Here is a 22904-nt window from a genome sequence, read left to right on the forward strand (position 1 = left end):
TTATTTATTTTTGAACTATGATTTGCAGAGGAGCTCTGACCCCAGTCTTACTGGGTGTACTGAGCCATGTGAAACGCTGGAGGGCGTTTGACCTACATCTGCTTTTTGCATTTTATTGGACTGACTCGTCAGGCTTACTACAACAAACACCATTATGAATATTATAATATGTTTCGTTAAACAGGCGCATCGTAATTTATGGTGAGCAACAATCAATATTAGATTCGTCTAAAGCTGTTTAGGATAAATGCAGAGCAATTTTCACTGTAAACACTGTTTCCGATGTTCACTGTTTCTCACCGGAGCCATAACAGAGTGACACGCGGTCTCAGGAAGAGGGAAAAGGGAAGATGGCTGGCGCTAAAGTAAGTTATTTCACCCGACACAAGAAACCAACAAGGAAAGTCTCCAGATTATTACGATAACATTCATTGTACTAAACGGGCGGTTTTCAGGCGTGAGAAGCAAACTTTGAATGTTGAGCGTCAGCGACATGTTGAGACTGAACTATCACGCCCCATTCAAAAGATACAGAGCTCCTTCTGTAATAGTTTTAACAACATTAAAACAAACGCCCTTAAAATAATGATTGAAAAGTGTAAAAAAAAAAAAAAAAAAGCGTCGAGCCTCGCCATGAAGTAAACCGTGACCCGTGTGCTCCGTGCAGGCCGCTGTGGTCCTCTGCGTGGATGTGGGCTTCTCCATGTCCAACTCCCCCCCGGGTGAAGAACCTGCCTTTGAACTGGCGAAACAAGTCCTGCAGAAGTTTGTCCAGCGGCAGGTAACGTTTGCACGTTTATGAAACAAGACACGAGCAGAAGTGATTCCTGTGAGAGAGCTCACCTGTCTGTCCGCTGGCAGGTCTTTGGAGAGACTAAGGACGAACTGGCTTTAGTTCTGTTTGGCACTGACGTCACTGAAAACCCTCTGGACCGGGACGGCCAGTACCAGAACATCAGGGTGCATCGTCACCTCATGACAGCTGACGTTGAGCTCCTGGTGGAGATAGAAAACCAGATCCACCCCGAGAGTCAGCAGGCTGATTGTATCCTTTCTGCTTAATACTTTTTTATCAGTCCAGAGGAAGAATTGACCTTTGCGGGTGCATATAGTAGTTATTAATGGCACATCAAATGATACTAATTTAATAGTTGAAGAGTTTTATTTTCATTATCAGGTGACGTAGTTTACCTTTATCAGAACTGGCATTAAGGTGCTTGTTGTTTATTGTGTTTTGATGATTTTTGGATCTTTGTTAAAAGGTACCCTACGTTTGTTTTTAGGTGTTAAATTGCTGCATTTGCCATAACAGACATTTTTTTGTCAAGTTAATCTGCCCAACTAACACCAAAGTCAATAGATGAATAGATAACAAGTGTTATGCATGCTCTTCTTCCAACATACGTGACTTATCATTAGAGCTTTGCGTGGTATTAAAATATGGAACATGTTTATTTTAATTTTTTTAAATTAAAAAATAAGCTATTTTTTTTAATGCTGGATGTATCATGTTGAAGAGACAACTACTGAAGTTACCATGCCAACAAGCAGTCCTGTCCTGTGTTGTAATACCACCACACAGCTCTGGAGGCAGTAGTGAGTAACTGGCTGAGGTTACATGGACACTTGGTTTGATTAACTTGACCTGCAGACGTTTCTTTGTTACCCACCTGAACTTCTAAAAGCGTTTTTTTTTTTTTTTTTTTTTTTTTTTACAGAACGAGGATTAAAAGTATGTTTGCCATCTTTTTCATTAGAAGCTTGTTAAGGAAAGTGAGTCTTTTAGTCTGATCAGTGGCCAAAAGCCCAACATATTTATGATTTACTTGAAGGAAAGTCCAACTAAAGTTAATCTATATATATTTGCACAGATATGAGCAATACATGTTGGAATTTATACTTTTTGACCTTTATCGGCAGAAATGGAATGAATTACTTCTCGATTGATCATTATTGAATTGAATAATTACTTCTATAGCTTTTTACATTTACATTTAGCTGGCGCTTTTATCCAAAGTGACTTACAATAAGTGCATTTCAACCATGAGGGTACAAAACCCAGAACAACAACAATCAAGAAAATATAATTTCTTCAAGAAAGCCAAACTACAAAGTGCTATCAGCAAGTGTCATTTTAAGTGCTACTAAAGTTCTACTGTTCAAGGTAAAGTCTGAAGAGGTGTGTTTTTAGTTTGTGGCGGAAGATGTATAGACTTTCTGCTGTCCTGATGTCGTTGGGGAGCTCATTCCACCATTTAGGAGCCAGGACAGCAAACAGTCGTGATTTTGTAGAGTGTTTAGCTCGCAGCGAGGGAGCAACAAGCAGAGCGGAGTGAACGGGCTGGGATGTAAGGTTGGACCATGTCCTGGATGTACACTAGACCCGATCTGTTCACAGCGCGGTACGCAAGTACCAATGTTTTGAAACGGATGCGGGCGGCTACTGGTAACCAGTGAAGGGAGTGGAGGAGGAGTAGTGTGAGTAAATTTAGGAGGTTAAAGACCAGTCGAGCTGCGGCATTCTGGATGAGCTGCAGAGGACGGATGGTACTAACAGGTAGACCTGCCAGGAGGGAGTTACAGTAGTCCAGACGTGAGATGACCAGAGACTGGACCAGAACCTGGACCAGAACCTGAACCTGAGCCTGGACCAGAACCTGGACCAGAACCTGCGCCGCCTTCTGAGTGAGAAGAGGACCTATTCTCCTGATGTTGTGCAGCATGTATCTACAAGAACGTGTTGTTGCAGTAATGTTGGCAGTAAGGGAGAGTTGACTGTCGAGTGTCACGCCGAGGTTCCTTGCAGTCAGGGTCGGGGATAACACAGAGTTGTGTGTACAGAGAGAAGAGGAGGGGACCCAGGACGGAGCCTTGAGGGACACCAGTAGTGAGAGGACAAGGTTCAGACACCGATCCTCTTCAAGTTACCCGGTAGGTGCGGTCGTTGAGGTAGGATGAGAACAGGGAGAGAGCAGAGCCTGAGACACCGAGGTCCTGAAGGGAGGAAATAAGGATCTGGTGGTTCACTGTGTCAAATGCAGCAGAAAGGTCTAGAACAGTGGTGTCAAACATACAAACATACATAGCAGTGTGAAGCTGCTCAGACAGCAAGAAGGGCCGTCTCTGTTGAGTGGCCTGCCTTGAAGCCAGACTGGTGGTCAAGAAGGTTATTATGGTGAAGACAGGAGGAGAATTAATTAAAGATAGCTCGTTGGAGAGTTTTGGAAAGAAAGGGAAGAAGAGAGACGGGCCTGTAGTTGTTTACTTCAGACCCAGTGAATTAATGGCGTTTCTGTGTTTACCTGTTGTTTTCGTAAACTAGGATGGTAGTAGTGAGGTGAATGTGTTATTGCTGCTTGCTAGATTCTCTTTGTGTCGTAGAATTCATGATCTCCTTAACGAATGTTTGAACAGGGCTGGATGCCCTTGTAGTCGCCATGGATCTTCTTCAGACAGAAACTAAGTAAGAAACTGCCTTTATCTCATCAATAATTCATGCTGTTCACAGAAAAAGCAAAAACTGACATGATTACATGTATATCGGTGTCCATGTTGCTGACGGCAATTTTCACTGATTTCTTTTTGAGGGGGAAGAAGTATGATCGTCTCAACATTTCACTCCTGACTGACCTCAGCACCCAGGCCAGCTCGGACAACCTGGATGTTATTATTGAAAACCTGAAACAAGCTGGCATCACCTTGCAGTTCTTGTAAGGATCAAACATATTCACTGATTCATTTATTTATTGCTTTATGTGATACGGCAGCAAAATCCTGAAATTTGTGGGGGATTATTTTTTTCTAATAGCTGCTATTATGATAACAACTGATTCATGTATAACTTTCACCCAACAGTTAGTTTGAACTTAAGAAAAGGCTTTTCTTGCAACATCTGTAAACTTGTGATTTTCAGTTTGCCGTTCCCTCTGGAGGAGGAAGAGGAGGGTCATGGAGACGGAGACGGAGAGAGAAGAGGCCCTGGTCGCCCGGGCGCAGGCAAAGGTCTGTCCAGGGAACAGAGGGACGGCCTGGACATGGTGAAACACATCATGCTCACGCTGGACGAGGAGGACGGCCTGGAGGAAATTTACACCTGCAGGTTGGAGGACCGTTTGTCAAGCGCTCGTGTTTCTCATTTCTTTCCTCTCTTCAATCACACCGTTCTTTCTACAGTACAAGCATCGTATCGATTAGTGTCATACGGCTTTTCTTGCTTGTGCTTAAATCCTTTGTGAAGGAATGCGATCGAGCAGCTGTGTATGTTCAAGAATATTGAGAGGAAATCCATGGCCTGGCCCTGTCAGCTGACCATCGGCACCGCGCTCTCCATCCGTATTGTGGGTTACAAAGCAGTAAGTGGACTGTGAAGGCCACTTCATGAATACGGAAGCTATTTGGAAGACTGTGGGAGTTCGAACATCTCTGAATAAAGTAGTGCTGTCCTACATGTAATCATGTCATTTAATCACTTTAGTGGAGTTATTTCTCTTTTTTAAAATATAAATATTTCTTATCATTTCCACCAGGTCACTGAAGAGAAGCTGAAGAAAATGTGGATTACAGTTGATGCTCAGACCAACCAGAGAGACGATGTGAAGAGAGAGACAGTCTACTGCCTGGACGATGACAACGAGACAGAGGTGCAGAAGGACGACATCATTCAAGGTGAAGAAGTGTTCAGTGTTGTTGAACTTGTTACTTTTTCACACCTGATGAACTCAACCTCTGAATTCCAGTCATCATCTAACTTCACTTCATTGCAGGTTTTCGTTATGGAAGCGACATTGTTCCTTTCTCCAAAGTGGATCAAGAGCAGATGAAATACAAGCATGACGGGAAGTGCTTTGCTGTTCTGGCCTTCACCAAACAGAACGCGGTACTGTAACTTTCTTTTAATTGTGATTGTTTGTTTTTGAGATGACATAAATATAAAACTTTTAAGACTTGGCTCTATTTTTTATTTTTTTTCTTACGTCTGCAGATACGTCGCAGTCAGTTCATGGGAACGCAGGTCATCAAGATATTTCCTGCTAAGGATGATGAGGTGAGAACGGAGAGATCTGGCGTATCGCTGGTGACGACATGTTGACACTGACCTGTTTGGTGTGTTTCTGCTCTTCTGTCCGAGCAGCATGCAGGAGTGGCGCTGTCGGCTTTCATCCGAGCGCTGGATGAGCTCAAAATGGTCGCCATTGTACGTTATGCCTACGACCGGCGCAGCAACCCTCAAGTTGGCGCAGCTTTCCCGTGTATCAAGCGAGACCACGAGGTGAAATCATGGCCCTGAATGTCCTGAAGATATTCAATGAATCGGTGTCCCAGAGCACTAACAAGCCCCACTCTCTCCCTCTGTAGTGTCTGATGTACGTCCAGCTGCCCTTCATGGAAGACCTCAGGCAGTTTGCATTTCCTTCTCTTGAAAACAACAAGAAGTTCACTCCGTCAGGTACTGTCTCTGCATCACATTTCAGTCAAACCTCTAATGTAAGTTCTGTTTAGATATGAAGCACTTCAGGGACCAGGCGTATCACCCACTCGCAAACACTCGCATTCACGTTTGACTGCAGATTCTCCACAGCCTGCTTCGTCTCTAGCTTGACACGGTTTGTCAAACGGTACCATCGGAGAGCTTGTCCTTAGAGACTGTTTGGAAAAAGGCAGTCACTTTATAGCCGGCTGTTCTGTCTGTCACCGTATATCACGAGCTAACTTCATGCAAATCAACGAGCCATGAGACGTAGTGGGACAGCGCTGAAGAAGAAACGCAACAGCAAACCGCAGTCTGAAAGTTATCAGTCAGCGTGTCAATAGATGATTCACAGATAGGGTTAGGAGGTCTGATATAATTACTACAGCAGCATCTATGCCAGAGCTATTTACTCAATAGCAAGAGGGCAGGATAGGAGGATCAGTGAGGCCTCGAGGGCCGCATGGAATATTTACAACAAATGACTACAAATAAATTGTAATGTTAGTAAATATATTAGTACATGGAATAAACTCATCACACACACATCCCTTTTATGGTATCAATTCCAGGCAGTAAAATACAAGATGGACATTGTACAACAGTGTGTGTCTGTTTATGATACTATCTAAACAATGCTAAGTGGACTTTTTGTGTTTGTGTATCCAGACGGGCATCTTCTTGTGCGCCCTAGAAATGGATCTGTGTGTTAACCCTACAATCTCCGTTAACCTTTTCTTTAGTAGCTGCCACAGCTGTGTTTGTCACTTCTCGCTGTTGCGACATCTAAACTACACCTGTAGCTGCCAGTAGTTCCACTCAGGATTGCGGATTAGTTTAAACTTCCACGGTTGGACTCCAGGCGTTGAACTTGAAGCCCGACAAGATGGAGTCTAGCGTGCTCGTGCAAATCCAGCTGACATAACCATAGCTGCAGATAGTGTTTGGATTCAGGGTAAACATACAGTATATTAAATCCTTCAACAGCAGAAAGTAAAAACTTTTTAAATAAAGTTTCCCCATGTTTCCCTGCAAGTAGATGTTTCATATACATCACCATGTCTACATCAGCAGTTCATTACAGCTGCTGCTATTACTTAAGCATCCCCTTCAGGCATGTTGAAGATGTATGAAATACTCCGCTTTGAATAATTGTGTGTCTGATTTTTCCATCAAGAGGTTCGTCAGAAACTCTTTAAATGAGATCTGCTCCTCCTTCCTGACTGAAACATTTAGAATCTTTAGATATGCAAACATTTTTCATTTAATTTTTTTATAACTGCTGCATAGAAGACGTCTCCCTCATCACCAAAAGAAGTTTTCTGCAATATATGATTACATTTTCCAACTAAAATGTGAGTTAAGTTGTGGATTTAACCTGGATCGACTTCCAGTTAGCTGTGATGTTACATCATGCTCGCAGGTACACGTCATAAACTTCGGTGAGCTCGGAGAAACTTTGTACACGCTACAGTGAGGGCCAAACATTCAAGAGAACTGTTGGGGGACTTTGACTACTTTATGTATAACTCGGGTTGAGAATTGCTGGTCTGATACTTGTGGTTTTACATCCCCACTGTTGGATGCTATTGATATTTTTGGCTGGTGTACATTGCTGACACTATATATCCTTGTTAAAAGAGAAATAAGTCAGAGGGAATGAACTTGAATGAACTTTTGGTGTTATGTAATTCCTCTAGACACCCAGCTGTCTGCTGTGGACTCTCTCATTGAATCTATGATGTTGGTAGAAGAAGATGAGAGCGGAGAACCGAAGGACCTGTTAAAGCCTCACCACATTTCCAACCCTGCTTTCCAGAGGCACTTCCAGGTATTGCAGTCCAGTTTGTTTTTAAGAGATACACTACTTGTCTTCTGCAACTGAGATGAGGCAAACATTTGAAGGGGATGTGGGAGTCATTTTCAGCTTAGAAGAAAGACTTTCACCTGTCTGACCAGACCTTAACCAGCCGCCGGCTGGCGATATTTAACCAGGATTTCTTCTCCCTCAGTCATCGTCTGTCTCACCTCTCCTACCGAACTCTCTTTAGTGTCTGCACCATCGGGCAGTAAACCCTGGCACTCCTCTTCCCGCCATAGAGCCATGGCTAAAGGCCATTCTCGATCGCCCCAAGGTCATTAGTGAACGGTGTCAAGCTCCGCTAGAGGAGATGAAGAAGAAATTTCCTCTTACCGAAGTAGAGAAGAAAAAGAAGCTGAAGACGAGCGCTCAGATTTTTGGCAAAGAGTAAGTTTGTGGTGGTGGTGGGTCTTTGAATGCCACGGATGAGGTTCTCTACTGAAAAGAATTTATGTAGTAAAAAAAAATATGAATACTGATGTAAGAATGTGTAAAAGGTTTTGGAATGTAATTTATTTAGATATTTTACAGTCTTTTTTTTAAGTGTGTGAATGACATTTACTTACCGATTACACCGATGTGAAAAATCTAGAGCTATTTTCTGGACTCTAACCAACCTTCTTTGTCATTCACAGCTCTGAGGAGCCGGATGCCAAGAAGGCAAAAGAAGACGAAGCAGAGGAGGAGTATAACTTGGCCGACATCGCTGAAGGCTCTGTTACTTCGGTGAGAATCAGAGGAGCTGGGTGTCAGAACAATCCAGATAAACCACTCCACCACTTGCTTTTAACAGATGCACTTTAAAAACGCTCCATTTCACTGACTAACCAGGTGGGAAGTGTGCATCCAGTCCGAGACTTCCGCGCTCTGATCAAGCAGAAGAGTCTTCCATTCGGAGAAGGTGAGGTCCGGTTCGTTCCTGACGAGCCGGACTGATAAACTGCCTTTCTGGTTGCATTAGACACCATTATGACTCATGTTCTGCCCACGTAACTGTGCTTATCTCTTTGTTTGGTTGTGGTGACCCTTCCAGTCTGTCAGCAACTGACTCACCGGATAGAACAGTTGCTTAGCAACAAGAATACACCCTACTACATGAAAAGCATCACCTGTATCCAGGCTTTTAGAGAGCAGTCCGTTAAGGTAAACAACCATTCACCGTCTTCCATTTGGGTCGTGCATGATGTTGTGGTGCTCTCGGTTGGAACACATACTTTTCTGTGTCCATTACGAGTCTGTTTCTTTTTTTGTGACTTGAATGGAGGCCAGTCATTCTGCAAGTAGTGTATGTGCTTGTGTGTTTATATGTAGATGTGAGCTTTTGTGAGACTTTGAAATGGAATTTGAATGTTTTATATCTTTCGTAATTCAGCTGGGGAATGCTGATCTGTACAATAGCTACCTTCAGTCCCTGAAGAGGAGCATCCCAAACCGAGGGCTCGAGGTCTTCTGGGACCTGCTGATTCAAGGTACAATAAGCCTCAATACTTTGGGCTGCTGGGTTTCTCTCAAGTCAGTCCTCCCTTGAGATGAGATGAAACTTCCACATAATTTTAGAGCAAAATAAGTAAATCAAATGAAAAATAGAAATTTATATTTATAAATGAGGCTCAGGAGTTCAGTGGTTGTTCACAGATGCTGTAACTCTGATCAGCAAGGATGAGGTTGAAGGAAGCACCGTATCCAAAAACGAAGCTAATCAGGTAACTTGAAATGAATACGTGTTACACAAATGAATTTAAACTGATCTTGGGACTGTTGCTTCCTACTGACCGACGTCTGCTTTGTCCTTAGTTTCTAGTTGCTGAGGAGAAGAAAGAAGAAGAAGCAGCTGCGCCAGCACTTGAGGATACTGGAGATGTTGATGACCTGGTAAGTGTTTGTGCAATTGTTTTTTCTATCTTTATATATTTATACAACTTGTACAGACAACTTGAGACATTTCCTGTGTATTTTCCAGAATGTTCCGCAGTATCTGATATGTTTGTCCTACTGAGACCTCTTTTTAGGTTTACATTTTCTTTTTCTCCTCTTGTGCAGTTGGACATGATGTAGGGAGGACTGCAGGTGGAGGCATGTCTCCACTGGACTTCCAGAGAAATTCAAAGAATGCAATCTTTGATCTCGACCAGACCAAACCAGTTTAGCCGTCCATTGTTCTGCCTCCCACTTGGAGACCCTTGATACTTGGTAACTGGTGATATTGTGTCACTGCATGTGTGCTGCCAAGAGCAGGGTTTGACTAAACTGTAGTTTACACTCGCTGTATAAAAATACTTTTAGAACAACTATTCTTGGTACTACAGGACAAGGCTTTTTGTGTTTTGTTTAAAATGTCAAAGCTACTGCAATTTAAAAAAAATCTCTTATTGCAAGTTCATGGTAATTTGCAGTAATGTTGGAAACAGCGAATACTTTAAATATCCAAATGTTTGTACACTAGAAACCATTTGGGATTTAACATAGGACAGCAGTGCAGTGTCAACAAACTGCAGGTTTATTATGTTAAATCAGTAAATCTTACCAGTTGATTAAGAATGCACGATTGTGTTCTAATTATGTATAACAACATATAAATGAAGATGAATACAGTTTTTCTCATAAAATCCTGTAAAACATATTGTGATGTAATTTGGAATTTGTGCAGTGCATAGCATAGTAACCTTAAACCAAATGTGTGTTTTAAAGAAAAAAAAAAATCTGGTTTATTTCAACCTGGCATATATTCCCCATTAATTTGGCTTATGCTGTTCAAGTTTACACTTTTGAGAGATTTAGGGAAAAAGAAGTCACACAAAACAGCAAATGTTGAGGCAACAATTTCAAGCTCCCTGTAGCTTTCTAAATTTTTTTTTATTTTTACATGAATCATTCATGCGTTTGTTTTCGAGTCTGACCTTAATCACCTATAAATATCACCCCCCTTGGCCTAACTGCCTTAGAGATCTGAGGATACTTGCCAGCTGACCAGATCACAGACATATTTATCAGTGCACGATGATCACAAGTCATTTTCATCTGATGGTTGCTGAAACTATTTGAACCCAAGTACGCACTAAATAAAATGGAAGACGAGACACAGAGGACGGAGGCAGAGTAGAAAGACAACAGGACCGTCCTGAGTGGCAGCGTACCTCGGGAAGCCGGCAAGTTGCCCCGATGGAGATCTGCAATGCATTCAGTAAAATAGCCATTCCAGCCAGCTAGTTTCTGTGGTAACTTTCAGTAAGACTTGGGTAAAAACTTTTAAAAGTTTTTTTTTTTTTGGAAAGCTGCAGGGTGCTGGCATTTTTTTACCCTGAAATACATCGTTTTGTGTGACTCATCATTTCCTCGAATCTCCACAACAGAGGTGGAGAGTGTGCAGTAAACATGACCCATAAAGCCGTCATCTCCAAACTGAGATTTTACACGAGGTTGAAATAAAGAGGTCTCATCCTTTTAAAATAGTAAATTAACAGCTGTAGCACCAGTACGATGCTCACATGAGCACGGTCTCGCTTTAACACACCCACCGGATGAAACGGTCAAAAAAACTGGACTCTACCAGATCAGAAAATTGTTTTCCCTTAAAGATGGCGTCCCGGTCGTTCATAGCCAGCTTTGTGACGACTTCTTGATCAATGTCACTTCCTGTGGCGACCACTGTGGAGATGACCTGTTTCCCGCGCATGGCACTAACCGCTTCCTCCAGGTTGCTGCTGTTGGTGTTGCCATCGGTGATGAAAACAAATGAAACCTCTGCATTGCGTCTCGTCTGGCGAACGTTTCCTCTCTCCAAGATGCTGTTGATGGCGCTGAAGATGGCAGGCCCCACGCTTGATGGAGAATCCAAATAAGGTAAACTCACTATACCTTTGGCAATGGCGGCAGGGTCGTGTGTTAGAGAGAAGGCCATGCGATTCTCGTTCTCCCTGCCGAACGCCATCATTGCCAGTCGGGCTCGCATGCGATCGGTCTTGCTCCTGGCTAGTCCCAGACTGTTGGCCACCATCCCCACAAATTCACGAACGTAGCGGAAGTTCTCGATTCCCATGCGCTCTGAGCCGTCTACCAGGAAGACCAAATCCACTGGCCGCTCGACACACGGAGCTACATAGGGTTCTGTAATGAAAAAAATAAAATAAATCACGAATTGAGCTGCACTTAATTCAAACTACACACCGATGATCGAGCCGCAAATTCAGCCTACCAGTTCTACAGGGCATATCGGGGCACTGAATCACCGGATCTGGAAGGGAAATCAAATGGATACGGGTGAGACATCTGCCTGAAGGACCGCTATTGTCATCCTGCTGGGTGTGTTGCTTCAGGCTTACTGGGACAGAGCACAGTTTCAATCTTGTGTACGAAGTCCTCCGCCAGCAAGTCCGTGTAACGCCTCATCTCAGTGACCCGGTTTCTTTTGTTGCACGCTATGGACACCAGAGTCTCCGTATCCTGTCTCTTGTAAAATATATCACCGACCCCGATGGCATTCACCACCACGTTGGGGTCGTCGCAAAGGTATCTGAGTTTTCCGTCGCTGTCGCGAGGGTCGTAGCGGCCGTCCGTGACCACGATGACGTCGACCTTGGTTCGGGCTCTCTTTCTGTTCTTGATGAGGTTGTCGTAGGCGTACTTGAGAGCGGAGGCTGTGAAAGTGCCGCCGGCAATCCACTCTAGGTTCCTCACTGCCGTTTTAAAGGCAGACACGGAGTTTATTTTCGGGTCATCGAGACGAATCGCCTCAAAGGTCCCGTTGTGACTGAACTGTACGACTCCGACTCTTGTGCCTAGAAGATGCAGACATGTCGGAGATTAATCTGCCCGTTCCGTTTTGAATAATAAGGCTGAAGTTACTCCCAAATCACATGAAGATTCCTTACCATCTGTGCATTATTATTTGGCTTTTTTATTCTAGTAGTTGTTATTCAAACAGATGGAAATTGAGAAGTTTTGGGGACAACTTATGAGCGACATCTGTTGTATTTACAACAGCAGGAAGGAAGCTGGAGTATGTTTCTTTGTATTTTTCCCCGGTGTTGCCTTGTAACATTATGATTTTCATAGTTTCATAGTAGGTCTACAGCAAAGAGGAATAAAATATACCAGGCTTGGACTGCATACTGTAGTGTAGGTAATACCTTAGTTGCATAACATAATTGTTGTTTTTGGTTTGTTAATTTGTTGGAAGAAGAATCTTTTGTTTTTTTTATTTGTTGAATATTTTTTAAGAGGCTGTATTCAACAAGTAAAAACATCTGATCATTTGATATTTTGTTTCCAGCCTGACTGTTTGCAGTACTGAGTTAAAATATTAACCGTTTACACTTTTGATGGCTGAAAAACATGCAACACTGGACCTCATAACTGCATGTTCAGTGGTGAATTAAGTGAATACCTCTTTTGTAAATCTTTTATAGAAACCTTCTACTTTGTCTGTTAAGGGTTTACAGGGACGTCTGTCTCTGCGGGACTTTACCGTTTGGTGATGCAGGGTCAGAGGCCATCGATCCCAACCTGCTGATGGTGTTGATGACAAAGTTCTTTTCCTGGGTGAAGTTTGCCAGCCCGATGCTCTCCGAGCTATCAATCACAAATACGATGTCCATAGCCCCACAGTGCTTCTCGCAATCTGAGAACAAAGAAAAGCGGATGATGAGCATGATGGAGGATAATGACTATGGCGCTGTTTTTCATTGGTGATATTTGCTTACCACAACAACCACATGTCTCCCTGATGTAAGTCATGACATCGCACTCCTGTATTCATGTATTCAGACATGTATTAAGGTGAGAGAAAACACAGATATTATTGTCATTTAAAATCTGTAGTGTTTTAACTCTGCTCGGCTCAGGTTATTTTACCAGTGTTTACTCACAGTGAGTCCAGGATCGCCCTGTGCTCCTGGATCTCCCTGCACAGCACAACGAGAGAGCAATGCAATTGTATCTCAAATTTGCATGCACGGTCAAGTCATTATTTGAGTGGTTGTGCTGCTGCTTACATCAAGTCCAGGCTCTCCCTTGGCTCCTCTCAGTCCTGGCTCTCCTGTCTGGCTTGGATCCCCCTAAACACAAAACATTATTCCGTGGAAGTGACTCATTTTTCTATACAGCAATAACCTTTGCATTTCATTGCAAGTATTCTTCTGCAGATGTTACAAGTTTCTCAAGAAACTTGCTGCGGGGGAAACATGGATGAGTCACCAAAACATTGTTCAATTACACATGTTATTGAGTGTTCGTGACGAGGATGACCAAGAGAAATCACACCTCAGCAATACGGCTGGTGTCACATGATCCCCTGGGCTGCTGTGGTGTCATCATTTGGATTGTGTCGAAATAACTTCACAGCTTTGTTTTTCAGCTTAATTCATGCAAGACAAATGCCTCTTCTGTGTTCTGTGTCACTACTGTGTAAGGCAAAGTGGCTTTCCCACATTCCCTTCAATAAACTTCAAACAGACATTTTCAATGTCATCAGCTGAGGTTTTGACATCTTGTAGTCGCCCTCTGAAAATTCTGCCTCAATCCCAAAACAGCACAGCTGGATAAAGCTTCATTGGTGTTCAGTAGTCAATTAATCAACAGTGACATCTGTTTATAGAAACAATGTCCAAGGACACTAGAGGCCTGCTTTTGAAGAGTTTTCTTTGGAACTATTTTCTACCGAGGAAATAGTCCAACTGAAAAGTGGTCACAGTGAGGTCTGTGCATTATTGTGGGATATTGTTTTTGAAAAGACATCTGAAACCTGTGCAAATACTAGATAGTCCAAGTGGGAAGTGAGAAAATATGTTTTGAGAGCAACTTTGAACTTTTTGAGGCTGAGCAGCATGTAAATTGTGGATTGCTGCACCAGACATCCTGAACACAAATATTGGTTTTCTTAAAGTTCCTCTCCTGGCATTGATTAAACTCCAAAAAACTCCCGTCTGTTCATCAAAATTACTTATTCAGTTCATCCCAAGGAATTATGAAAGCGGCTCAGATGTAACTGTGCCACTGCCTTCATTCAGTATGCGCTGATATATGTAGAGAAATAGTCTACGCCTCTACCTCCTCCCGCCCCTCCGCTGCTCAACAACACAGCTCCATGATATAGAAAGCCTCACCCCTGCAGCTGAAAAACAAATGCTTATTATGCTCATTATCTTTTAGCATATAAAAACACCACACAGATATTGTTAATAAGGTTAAAAAGTCAATTTTTTTTTATTGGGAGTGAGTGTTAAATCTCCATGTACCTATTTCTCTGGTTAAAATCCAACTTCCACCTCCACTTAAAACATTTTATTACTAACTTACGGGCGGTCCTGGTGGTCCTTTCGGTCCAGAGTCTCCTTTCTGGCCACAGTCACCTCTGGCCCCTCTGGGTCCCTTCCTGCCAGGATCACCTCTGTCCCCCTGGAAAGAGCAGAGTCACTTTACACTCAAGCAGGGACATTTAAGGCATGCAGGAAATTTCACGAGGTAAACAGAAAAGCATACACTTGATCCTCTCGGTCCAGGATAGTTGAATCCGTCTCTTCCTTTGTCGCCCTTTACAAGAGCAAAATGATAACGATCACTAAATGATGTAGTTTATTTAAAATTAGCTGAAAGTGATGAACACAAGACTTGTCACTCCTCACCGGCAAACCAGGTGGCCCAGAGTCTCCTCTTGTTCCAGGATCTCCAGGATTTCCGATTGTGCCCTGCAGCCACAGAGGATAAAAGTTGTGTCAGCAGGACTCCACTCAAAACAGGCGCTCCAACAGTGAGCAGTTAGTGCCGATTTTTATGATGCAATTGACAACTCACATTTCCTCCAGGGCCCCCTGGTAATCCTGACAAACCCCTCTGTCCTGGTAGTCCATGGTCTCCCTGGCAGCGAGAGAAAATGCTTTTACTGGACCTGACCTTGACGCTCGTTCTGATGGGAATTTGTTAATGCTAAATACTGGAGAAGTCATTTTTAAAAAGCTTATTATTTCTGAGCAGTTTCCCTGGAAAATGTGTTTTTCTAAGAACAGCTGAGCATAGCTCCAGTACTGGGGGTCTAGCAAAGGCTTGCTGAGCTCTCAGGAAGCTGCTAAGTCATCCCTCTGCCAAAATCCACCCACAGCGTGATCTCCTCACCTTAGAGCCCTTCGGTCCGTCTTCTCCAGGCCGACCTCTGACTCCCAGTGGCCCTTGTTCTCCCTGGAAAATAATTGAACGTGTCAGAATCTGCACCATGTCATCAATCATCGCCTAGTGTATACAAAACAACAGTAACTGGGAGGCAATAATTCTATTTGAGGGACTGTGTGAAGAAATTTCCAGTGAATCTGATCGAAGGATGATCTATAGCAACACGGTAACAAACTGTACGAGGCGAGGGTAGTGTTCTTAGGTTTTTCTCTGGAGGATACAAACCCAGCCAAGATGTTCTGAAACAAGAAGGATTTGTCTTTTTTACACTGTTGAAATCTTTGTTAAGGTCAACGGAAACCAGTGCCGTTTGTCACGGTTTCAAAATAAGTAATTTTTTGCCTTTAAGATCACCCGCTCTCTTTCCTTCATGTTCTTACAAACAGTAAAATGAGTCACATTCCAGTATTTTGTTGTAGGAAACTTTAAACTTTAAAAAGGTTGTAAACGCCACCAACCTGTTTCAAAAACACGTAAAACATAAAATGAGTTATGAATGGGAAACTGATTAAACAATATGATAAAGCTTTCTCTGTACGTACCTTTATCCCTTTTTGCCCATTAATTCCTGGTGTCCCTCTTATACCAGGGTCACCGCTCTGCCCCTGTTAATATTTTGGGAATAAGAATTTACTGCAAACTAAGGCACATTATCAAAGTACATTTTTTGAATAAAAGTGTTTTAAATACCGGTTTTCCCTTTGGTCCAGGTATGCCCTTAGGACCCTGCGAGAGTTGATAGTTTTATTTAAAAGTCAGCTTTATATCATTAACATACTTTATATCGGACGTAAGTAGAATAAAAATAAATTCTGGTCTGTACCGGACCGCCCTTATCTCCTGGTAGCCCTGGATATCCGGGATTTCCAATATCACCCTAAGGAACAGGGATTCCGTTTTTAAAATAAACCACGACCATTATTTTTGCCTACTGTTTTCTTACATGTATTTTATTTCAAACGTTACCTTTGATCCTGGATTACCCTTAGGGCCAGAGGGGCCTGACTTCCCATCGAGGCCTGCGTCACCCTAAAAAAAACCATAAATAAAACAAAGATACATAACTAAAGATATAAACTGACACATTTAAAATTTAAAACATGAAGTTCACGAGGCCCATAAGATAAATGTTTGGAGTATGAGTGCCCAGATTGTGATCTAATGTGGTGTAAGTGTTGTCTGTTTTTTTTGTTTTTTTTATCAATGCTCAAAACTTGTAAGCGGTGGTGTACTGTGGATATCAGTTCGTATCAGTGCCCAGTGCTGCTGCACAGCTCTAGTGGCTCTTTAGAGCTGGTAAATACTGCATTATTCTTTTACTTTTAATCTATGTAATTTAAATTGAAAGAAAGTATCTTAGTTTAGATTTAATTCAGACCTTTCCTCCTTTGTCACCTAGTTGCCCAGGGTCACCAACTTCTCCATGGTAGCCATCTAGTCCCTAAAGACAAAATCAGAAAACCGTAAAAATACTGTAATAATACAGACTCTAAACTAAATCTGTGAAATATTTACAAAATAAAACATCCACGTGCATTATATGATTAAATAAAATGGTTTGTACAGAAATATTTTGAATGTAACTGGCGGTTAGCGGTAGCAGCTACTGTGTTCTGCATGACAGTGATTCCTAGCACCCTGATTCTGTAAAAGCACCAGACTTACCTTGTCACCTGGGTCACCTTTGCAACCATGGGTTCCAATTCGACCAATTTTACCCTGAAAGTTTCACAGAGACAAATATATCACAACAGTATATTAAACATATTGATGCCATGTTGCATGTCGTAGTACCGGCACTCACCTTTTGTCCTTCAGTTCCATTCTTGCCAAATGTACCTGCCACTCCCTGAGTGTTTGGACGTCAGTGAAGAGATATATTAAAATACCGTCTGACAGTGTTGGATGTCATATGAAGTATGAAAACAAAACATAAATGCAGGCATAACATTAAAACACCTATTTACCTTTGCTCCAGTCACTCCGATGTCACCCTGTTGAGATGAAACAGATCTGTTAGTCCCAGAAACATTTTATTCAGATTGAAAGATGAACAGAAGAGCAGGAACATAAAAGATTTGGCTTTCACCTCATCACCTTTCAGACCCTTCCCTCCCTATGCAAAAAGAAAGAAGGATAAATTAATGAGATTAAAAATTACACATTGAATAACAAATGCAAAGCACCAAAAATCATCAACCAGCAGGCCTCAGCAAACCTTTGTACCGGGTGGTCCAATCGGACCTTCAATGCCAGGATCACCCTGAAAAATATTAAATATTTGTATTTATTTTATTCAGCAATATGTTATGATAAAATATACATATATATATATATTTTATAAAACTTTAAGTGCAATTATGTTTTTAGTTTCTTGACATATATTCTACAAACCGTTATACCCTTTTCACCGTTTAACCCCTTAATTCCATGATCTCCTTTCTGGCCCTGTTAATAAGCACAAATATTGACATTTCAATAAAATGATCTTTGGCACAAGCAGAAATAAACTGATTTTAATTTAGTTTTGATTCAACTTTTTCAATACTCACTTTTGGACCTGGATACCCTTTTGGTCCGTGATCCCCAGGAACTGTGTAGCATGATGGTTTATAACACTACAAGATCAAAGAGGAAAACGACCCGTTTTTAAATATGGTACTAAATGACAATATAGATAACAAGAGACAAGAGTTTAATTTCTAAAAGCAGAAATGTATCAACACTTCCTTTTTAAATATTAGTCTTGTTAATATACAGTCTTTCTTACCTGTTTAAAGGCTTGAAATTTCTGTAAAGAAAAGACAACAGTCAGTGAGAATAACATGATACTAAAGTTTAAATCTCAATTGAAATATAAGCAAAAAGGTAAAATGATTTCATATCACCAGGGCTTTCTTGATTCGACTCATGGTTTTATTGCTTAGTTTTGGTTTATTTCCCTCCAACTCCACGACGATGTAGTCATCAAAGTAGACTCCGGGGGGGCTGTCGGCTAGCTCTTCCATTCCTTCTTTATTGAAGCGTCTGGACGGTGCCACCGAGAAAATCTGGATCCCTTGATTCCGGGCCCTCTCTGCCTGCGTCTTCATCCCCTGACACGGGCTTCCGGTCACGTAGCCGTCAGTGATGATCACAGAGAAGAGCGCAGCTGTCGTCCCTGAGTGGCGTTGGGTTATTTGTTGAGTCATTTCTTGGAGGGCACAGTCGGTGTAGGTGCCTTTGCCCAGGTAATTAATACGTTCAACATTGTTGATGAATATCTCTTTGCTTGTGATCTGGCTGAATACCACCTGTGTCTGGGAGAAGTGCAGGCCTCCAATGGACCAAGAGAGCTTGACCTGGTTCATATAGATCTCATCATTTAGATCTTGCGCAAAGATCTTTACGAAGTCCTTGATGCTTCTCACCATACTACCAGGAGGTTCTTCCTGCAGGGCGATGCTCTCTGAGGTGTCGATGGTGAAATACAGCTTGATGGGACAGTCCACTATCGATGCTGCACGAGAGAACATTGGCAAAACTGTAAATGCCTTTTCTGCACTGTTTGTTGTCTTGGGCACTAATCACAAATGGACATTTGGGCAAATACTGTGATTCAGATGTTTGCATCCAAACAAATGCAGAGCAAATGAGATATGATGCTTTGCTTCTTATTCCTGCAATTATCTTATAACTTTTTATCATTTTGAAGTTTGGACAAGTAGCGTGACAAAACTCACACAGGAAATTTGTTCTGCATTGAATACTTTTACTTGCAATTCTTTGGGTCTACTATCCACATTGCATTTAAATACGATCAGATGTAACATTTTATATGCAAGATTTTACTTGTCATTAAGTATTTTTCCACCACTGATACATGAGTACAGTTTTGAGGTAATCTTACTTGACTTGTGTATTTCTACCCTTTGCTACTTCACTACATTTCAGAGGGAAAAGTTGAACATGTTACTCCCCTGAATACTTCCATTAACAAAAGGCCTACATTTTTATACGGCAAAGCCGAACAAAAATGACGTTGTGATCCAATTTTCTTGAGCTGAAAAGAAATTTAGGAAGCTCACCATCACAACTTGATGGCTGAGGAGGGGGTGGAAATATTGTTGACAAGTCTCTTTGCTTAGGTATGGGCCGGGGTCCTCGAGGTGGCACAACTTGAGAGATTGCAGTTTGGAGCAAGCATAGAAACATGAACCCTGAAATCATTGCCATTTTTTCCTGCAAAAAAGACAAGAGAGACCGGGGTGAACAGAACGATTGTTGAAGCCTTACTTTTGACTCCAAAGCTCCTTTTAAAAGCAGGAAGTAGCTGTCAAACAAGTGAGTCTTCACAGGAGGCGGCTTCTCCTTGGAGCTTTACAATGTTTATCGTTGCTTTAAATAATGTTGGCAAATAACCACACTGTTTGGAAAAAGAAGACAATATTCGGTCCTCTTTTGTTGCGTCCCACCAGTTTAGTGAAACTGAAATTCACAGCAGGAAATCTCAAAACTACATGAGATGTTTTTGTGAGGAACTCACATCATAAATGAGTCATGTTTGATAAGAGTTGATAGAAGAGCAAGGCGGAAGTGAGGAGCACTTTACTGGAAGCGGAAAATTCCTACAGTATAACCAAAAATTAACAAACCAAAAATGACAAATATTAAACTGTTGGTTTAGTGGATGAACTTCATCTGCAGTAGGTGTTCGTTCCAACAAATGGAAATCTAATGCAGGAAGCATTTAAATGTTATACATTTATGAATGAAACTAAACATATTCATTTGATTCCTGTACTTTAAAACATGATTTTGTATAACTTTTTATTATTTAATTTCTCCATGAGTTATCACAGTGTTATTAGCTAAAGTCACTCTTTTTTATTAGTTTTCTGGCCGTCCATCTGAAAATGATCCTGTCATTAATTATATAAAATAAGCTTCAAAAACCAGTTTTTTGGGGGCGTGTCTGTTTGATTGACAGGCCTTTTGTGCCGTCAGGTTACGGCCATCGGTGGGTGGAACATAGTATCGTCAGGTTTCCCATCAGATCGGGTCGGATCCACCAAAATACAGAACTTGAGGCTTCAGACCAGCATGTCGGGAAGCAGTGGGTGACGTCTCAGGCGATTGCCGCTCAGCTTTATATTAATACTTTGCTGCTTTTCCGTCGCTAAGAAATGATGCTTCAGTAAAGATTAAGCCATAAACAGTTACATTGTTATAAATAGCTCCACTTTGACCAGCTAACATTAAAATGCTTTCATCAATAAATGCTATTCGTACTTCTGTACTTTTACTTCATGGAAGAATATGTACGTTTATCTAGTTTTCTAGTTTAAAACCTTATAAAATGAACTAAATTAGTCACAGAATATGAACATATAACAGTTGACATTTTGTCCAAGACCTACATGAGTTGTGTTGCTCAGATGTTTACTGAAGTTATCATGTTAACCAGCTAGCCAGACTAAATGGGTGACTTGGTTATTACCTCTTAACACGCAAAGTGATATCACAAGACAAACACTGAAACCTTACATATTGCCCCTTTAAGGTTGAAGAAGGTAACCCCGATTGTCAAAGATGAATTTTTATGTTGAAAAGATTTAATTCTGCTTATTAGTTGGCCAGCAGTGTTGACATTTCACAACAGTAAGGTCCAGCCTCAGCAGCTCTGGCCAGCTTCACAATGTGAAATAATTCAGTGAAAATCAATGCAGCTTTTCAGATCTTGTTCTGTTGCAGCTTCTTCAACTGCAGTCGAACGTTTATAAGATAATAATAACCCCCAGATAACACGTGTTAGAAGGATATAACCTCACTTTATGCATTTATTCAGCCTCTTTTTTTTTTTTAGAACAGACTGATTGTGTTCTGTATGTTTTCTTGCAGATATCGAGGAGCTTCTTTATCTACAACATTAACACCAACCAAAAGTTGGACGGTAGCACATCTGATTCCCTTTTCCAGTGTTGTTGGCGAGTCCCTCTCACATAGGTAAGAAAATGATATATGTATATTGTGCCAAACTGACTTATTAGATGTTTGGTCTCAGTCTGATCATGATCAGTGATTCCTTCTACAAACAATATCACAACTGAAAGCTTGAACCAAGTTGTTATCATGCATAGTATACAGAGTAGATGCTTTTGTCCTGTGGAGGGGGTTGGAGGAGGAGCTGCAGTGTGATGGACCTGGCAGTCCTACTCGTTAAAATTAAGTATTAGCAGTAAAATGTTGTAAAAGTACTGGTTTGTTCCCTCTGAGTGATATATTATTATACATGACATCATTAGATTAATAATATTGCAGCATCGCTATGTTGTAACTGCTGCAGGTGGAGCTAGTTTGAGCTACTTGATATAGTTTCATACACACAGACAGCAGATAAATCTGAGGGGTCAGATGATTACCGGAAGAAGGAAGGAAAAACAAAAAAACAGTTTTCAGTTTTTTGACTTTTCTTCTATTTGATTTTTGGTGAAATATTGGATCATTTGAACACACACTGAAATGTTAGAAGTTGACTATGATAGTTTCACTGTTTGGTGAAGCTGTTAACAACTCAGACATCTGAAATGGGATTCGACCACACTCAGATTTTTGGAAGAAGCTAAAAAGGTTGGTAACCGCTGGTTTAAGTTTAACAACGTGTTGTACAACGAATTTTAAAAGTGTGTAATGTTATCCAATGTGTCAAATCCTCATCTAAAAGTAACATAAGCTTTCAATAAAATGTGAAGTAGAAATATTTCCCACTGAAATGTAGTAGAGTGGAAATTTAAAGTACCATCAAACGGAAATAATTCAGTACAAGTGAACTACCTTCACTTCACTGCTCTGAACCTTCAGTAAAGATAAAATAAAGAACAGGTTACTCACCGGCAGCAGATTGTGAACTCCAAGCTGCGACTTGAGACCGTCAGGAAATTCAAGCAATTTCTACAGACTCTGAACTGGAGATTATCATCTCAGTCGGAAAGTTCCCATATCAGAGGACTCATTTGGGGTCAGGTCCTGGTCGAGGGGAAGCTCCCTTTTGACTTATCCTCAACTAACGAAAGAGCGCGCCTGAATCAAGCGCGCATTCACGCAGGCTCGCACGCACGTGCAGGAGTGTGAATGTCTGGCTGGGGGGGGGGCACAGGCTCCAACACAACTCTGGAGACCAAGTGGTTTGGAATGAACACCAACATTTGTCTCCCTGATTTGACAGAATAAATGTCAGAGTCACAGACTGTTTCTCTCCAAAGAGCAGCTTTACAAACACATCGACTCCCACCGCCGCACATCCTTACATGGAGAGAGCTGCTCACACTCACACTGTTTAGATTTCAGGGCTGTGCAGCATGATAGATGTCATGTTGGAATTTAATTGCTGCAACCCTCCAAAAATAACAGCTTATTCAGCTAACTGATCAGTAACCT

The 22904-nt window shown here is 41.6% G+C and overlaps 2 protein-coding genes across 2 annotated transcripts; one reads left to right on the top strand and one right to left on the bottom strand.

Annotated features, from left to right (window-relative positions):
• The first annotated feature begins 311 nt into the window (after positions 1-311).
• xrcc5 (X-ray repair complementing defective repair in Chinese hamster cells 5) lies at positions 312-9948 on the top strand. Its single transcript, XM_069698607.1, has 21 exons — positions 312-365; positions 668-781; positions 862-1045; positions 3415-3463; positions 3588-3710; positions 3914-4099; positions 4238-4352; positions 4527-4665; positions 4764-4876; positions 4982-5044; positions 5132-5269; positions 5356-5446; positions 7168-7298; positions 7519-7715; positions 7964-8054; positions 8160-8229; positions 8362-8471; positions 8701-8797; positions 8964-9031; positions 9123-9200; positions 9369-9948. The coding sequence occupies exons 1-21, from the start codon at positions 351-353 to the stop codon at positions 9381-9383; spliced, it is 2187 nt and encodes a 728-aa protein (XP_069554708.1). The 5' UTR covers positions 312-350; the 3' UTR covers positions 9384-9948.
• Positions 9803-22444, bottom strand: LOC138620937 (collagen alpha-2(VI) chain-like). The gene is made up of 28 exons (XM_069698608.1): positions 22359-22444; positions 19556-19709; positions 18377-18987; positions 18259-18279; positions 18041-18106; positions 17883-17936; positions 17707-17751; positions 17578-17604; positions 17456-17482; positions 17293-17337; positions 17154-17207; positions 16867-16929; positions 16455-16517; positions 16312-16365; positions 16179-16214; positions 16031-16093; positions 15435-15497; positions 15117-15179; positions 14948-15010; positions 14805-14855; positions 14622-14720; positions 13319-13381; positions 13193-13228; positions 13028-13073; positions 12793-12945; positions 11648-12103; positions 11521-11559; positions 9803-11432 (listed from the first exon to the last, which is right to left on the bottom strand). The coding sequence occupies exons 2-28, from the start codon at positions 19701-19703 to the stop codon at positions 10831-10833; spliced, it is 3111 nt and encodes a 1036-aa protein (XP_069554709.1). The 5' UTR covers positions 19704-19709; positions 22359-22444; the 3' UTR covers positions 9803-10830.
• Positions 22445-22904: the final 460 nt, after the last annotated feature.

This window comes from Brachyistius frenatus, unplaced genomic scaffold (genome assembly GCF_029030835.1).
Source record: "Brachyistius frenatus isolate BFR_SWC_R1_liver_20210118 unplaced genomic scaffold, ASM2903083v1 Contig_27, whole genome shotgun sequence".
NCBI classification, from domain to species: Eukaryota; Metazoa; Chordata; class Actinopteri; family Embiotocidae; genus Brachyistius; species Brachyistius frenatus.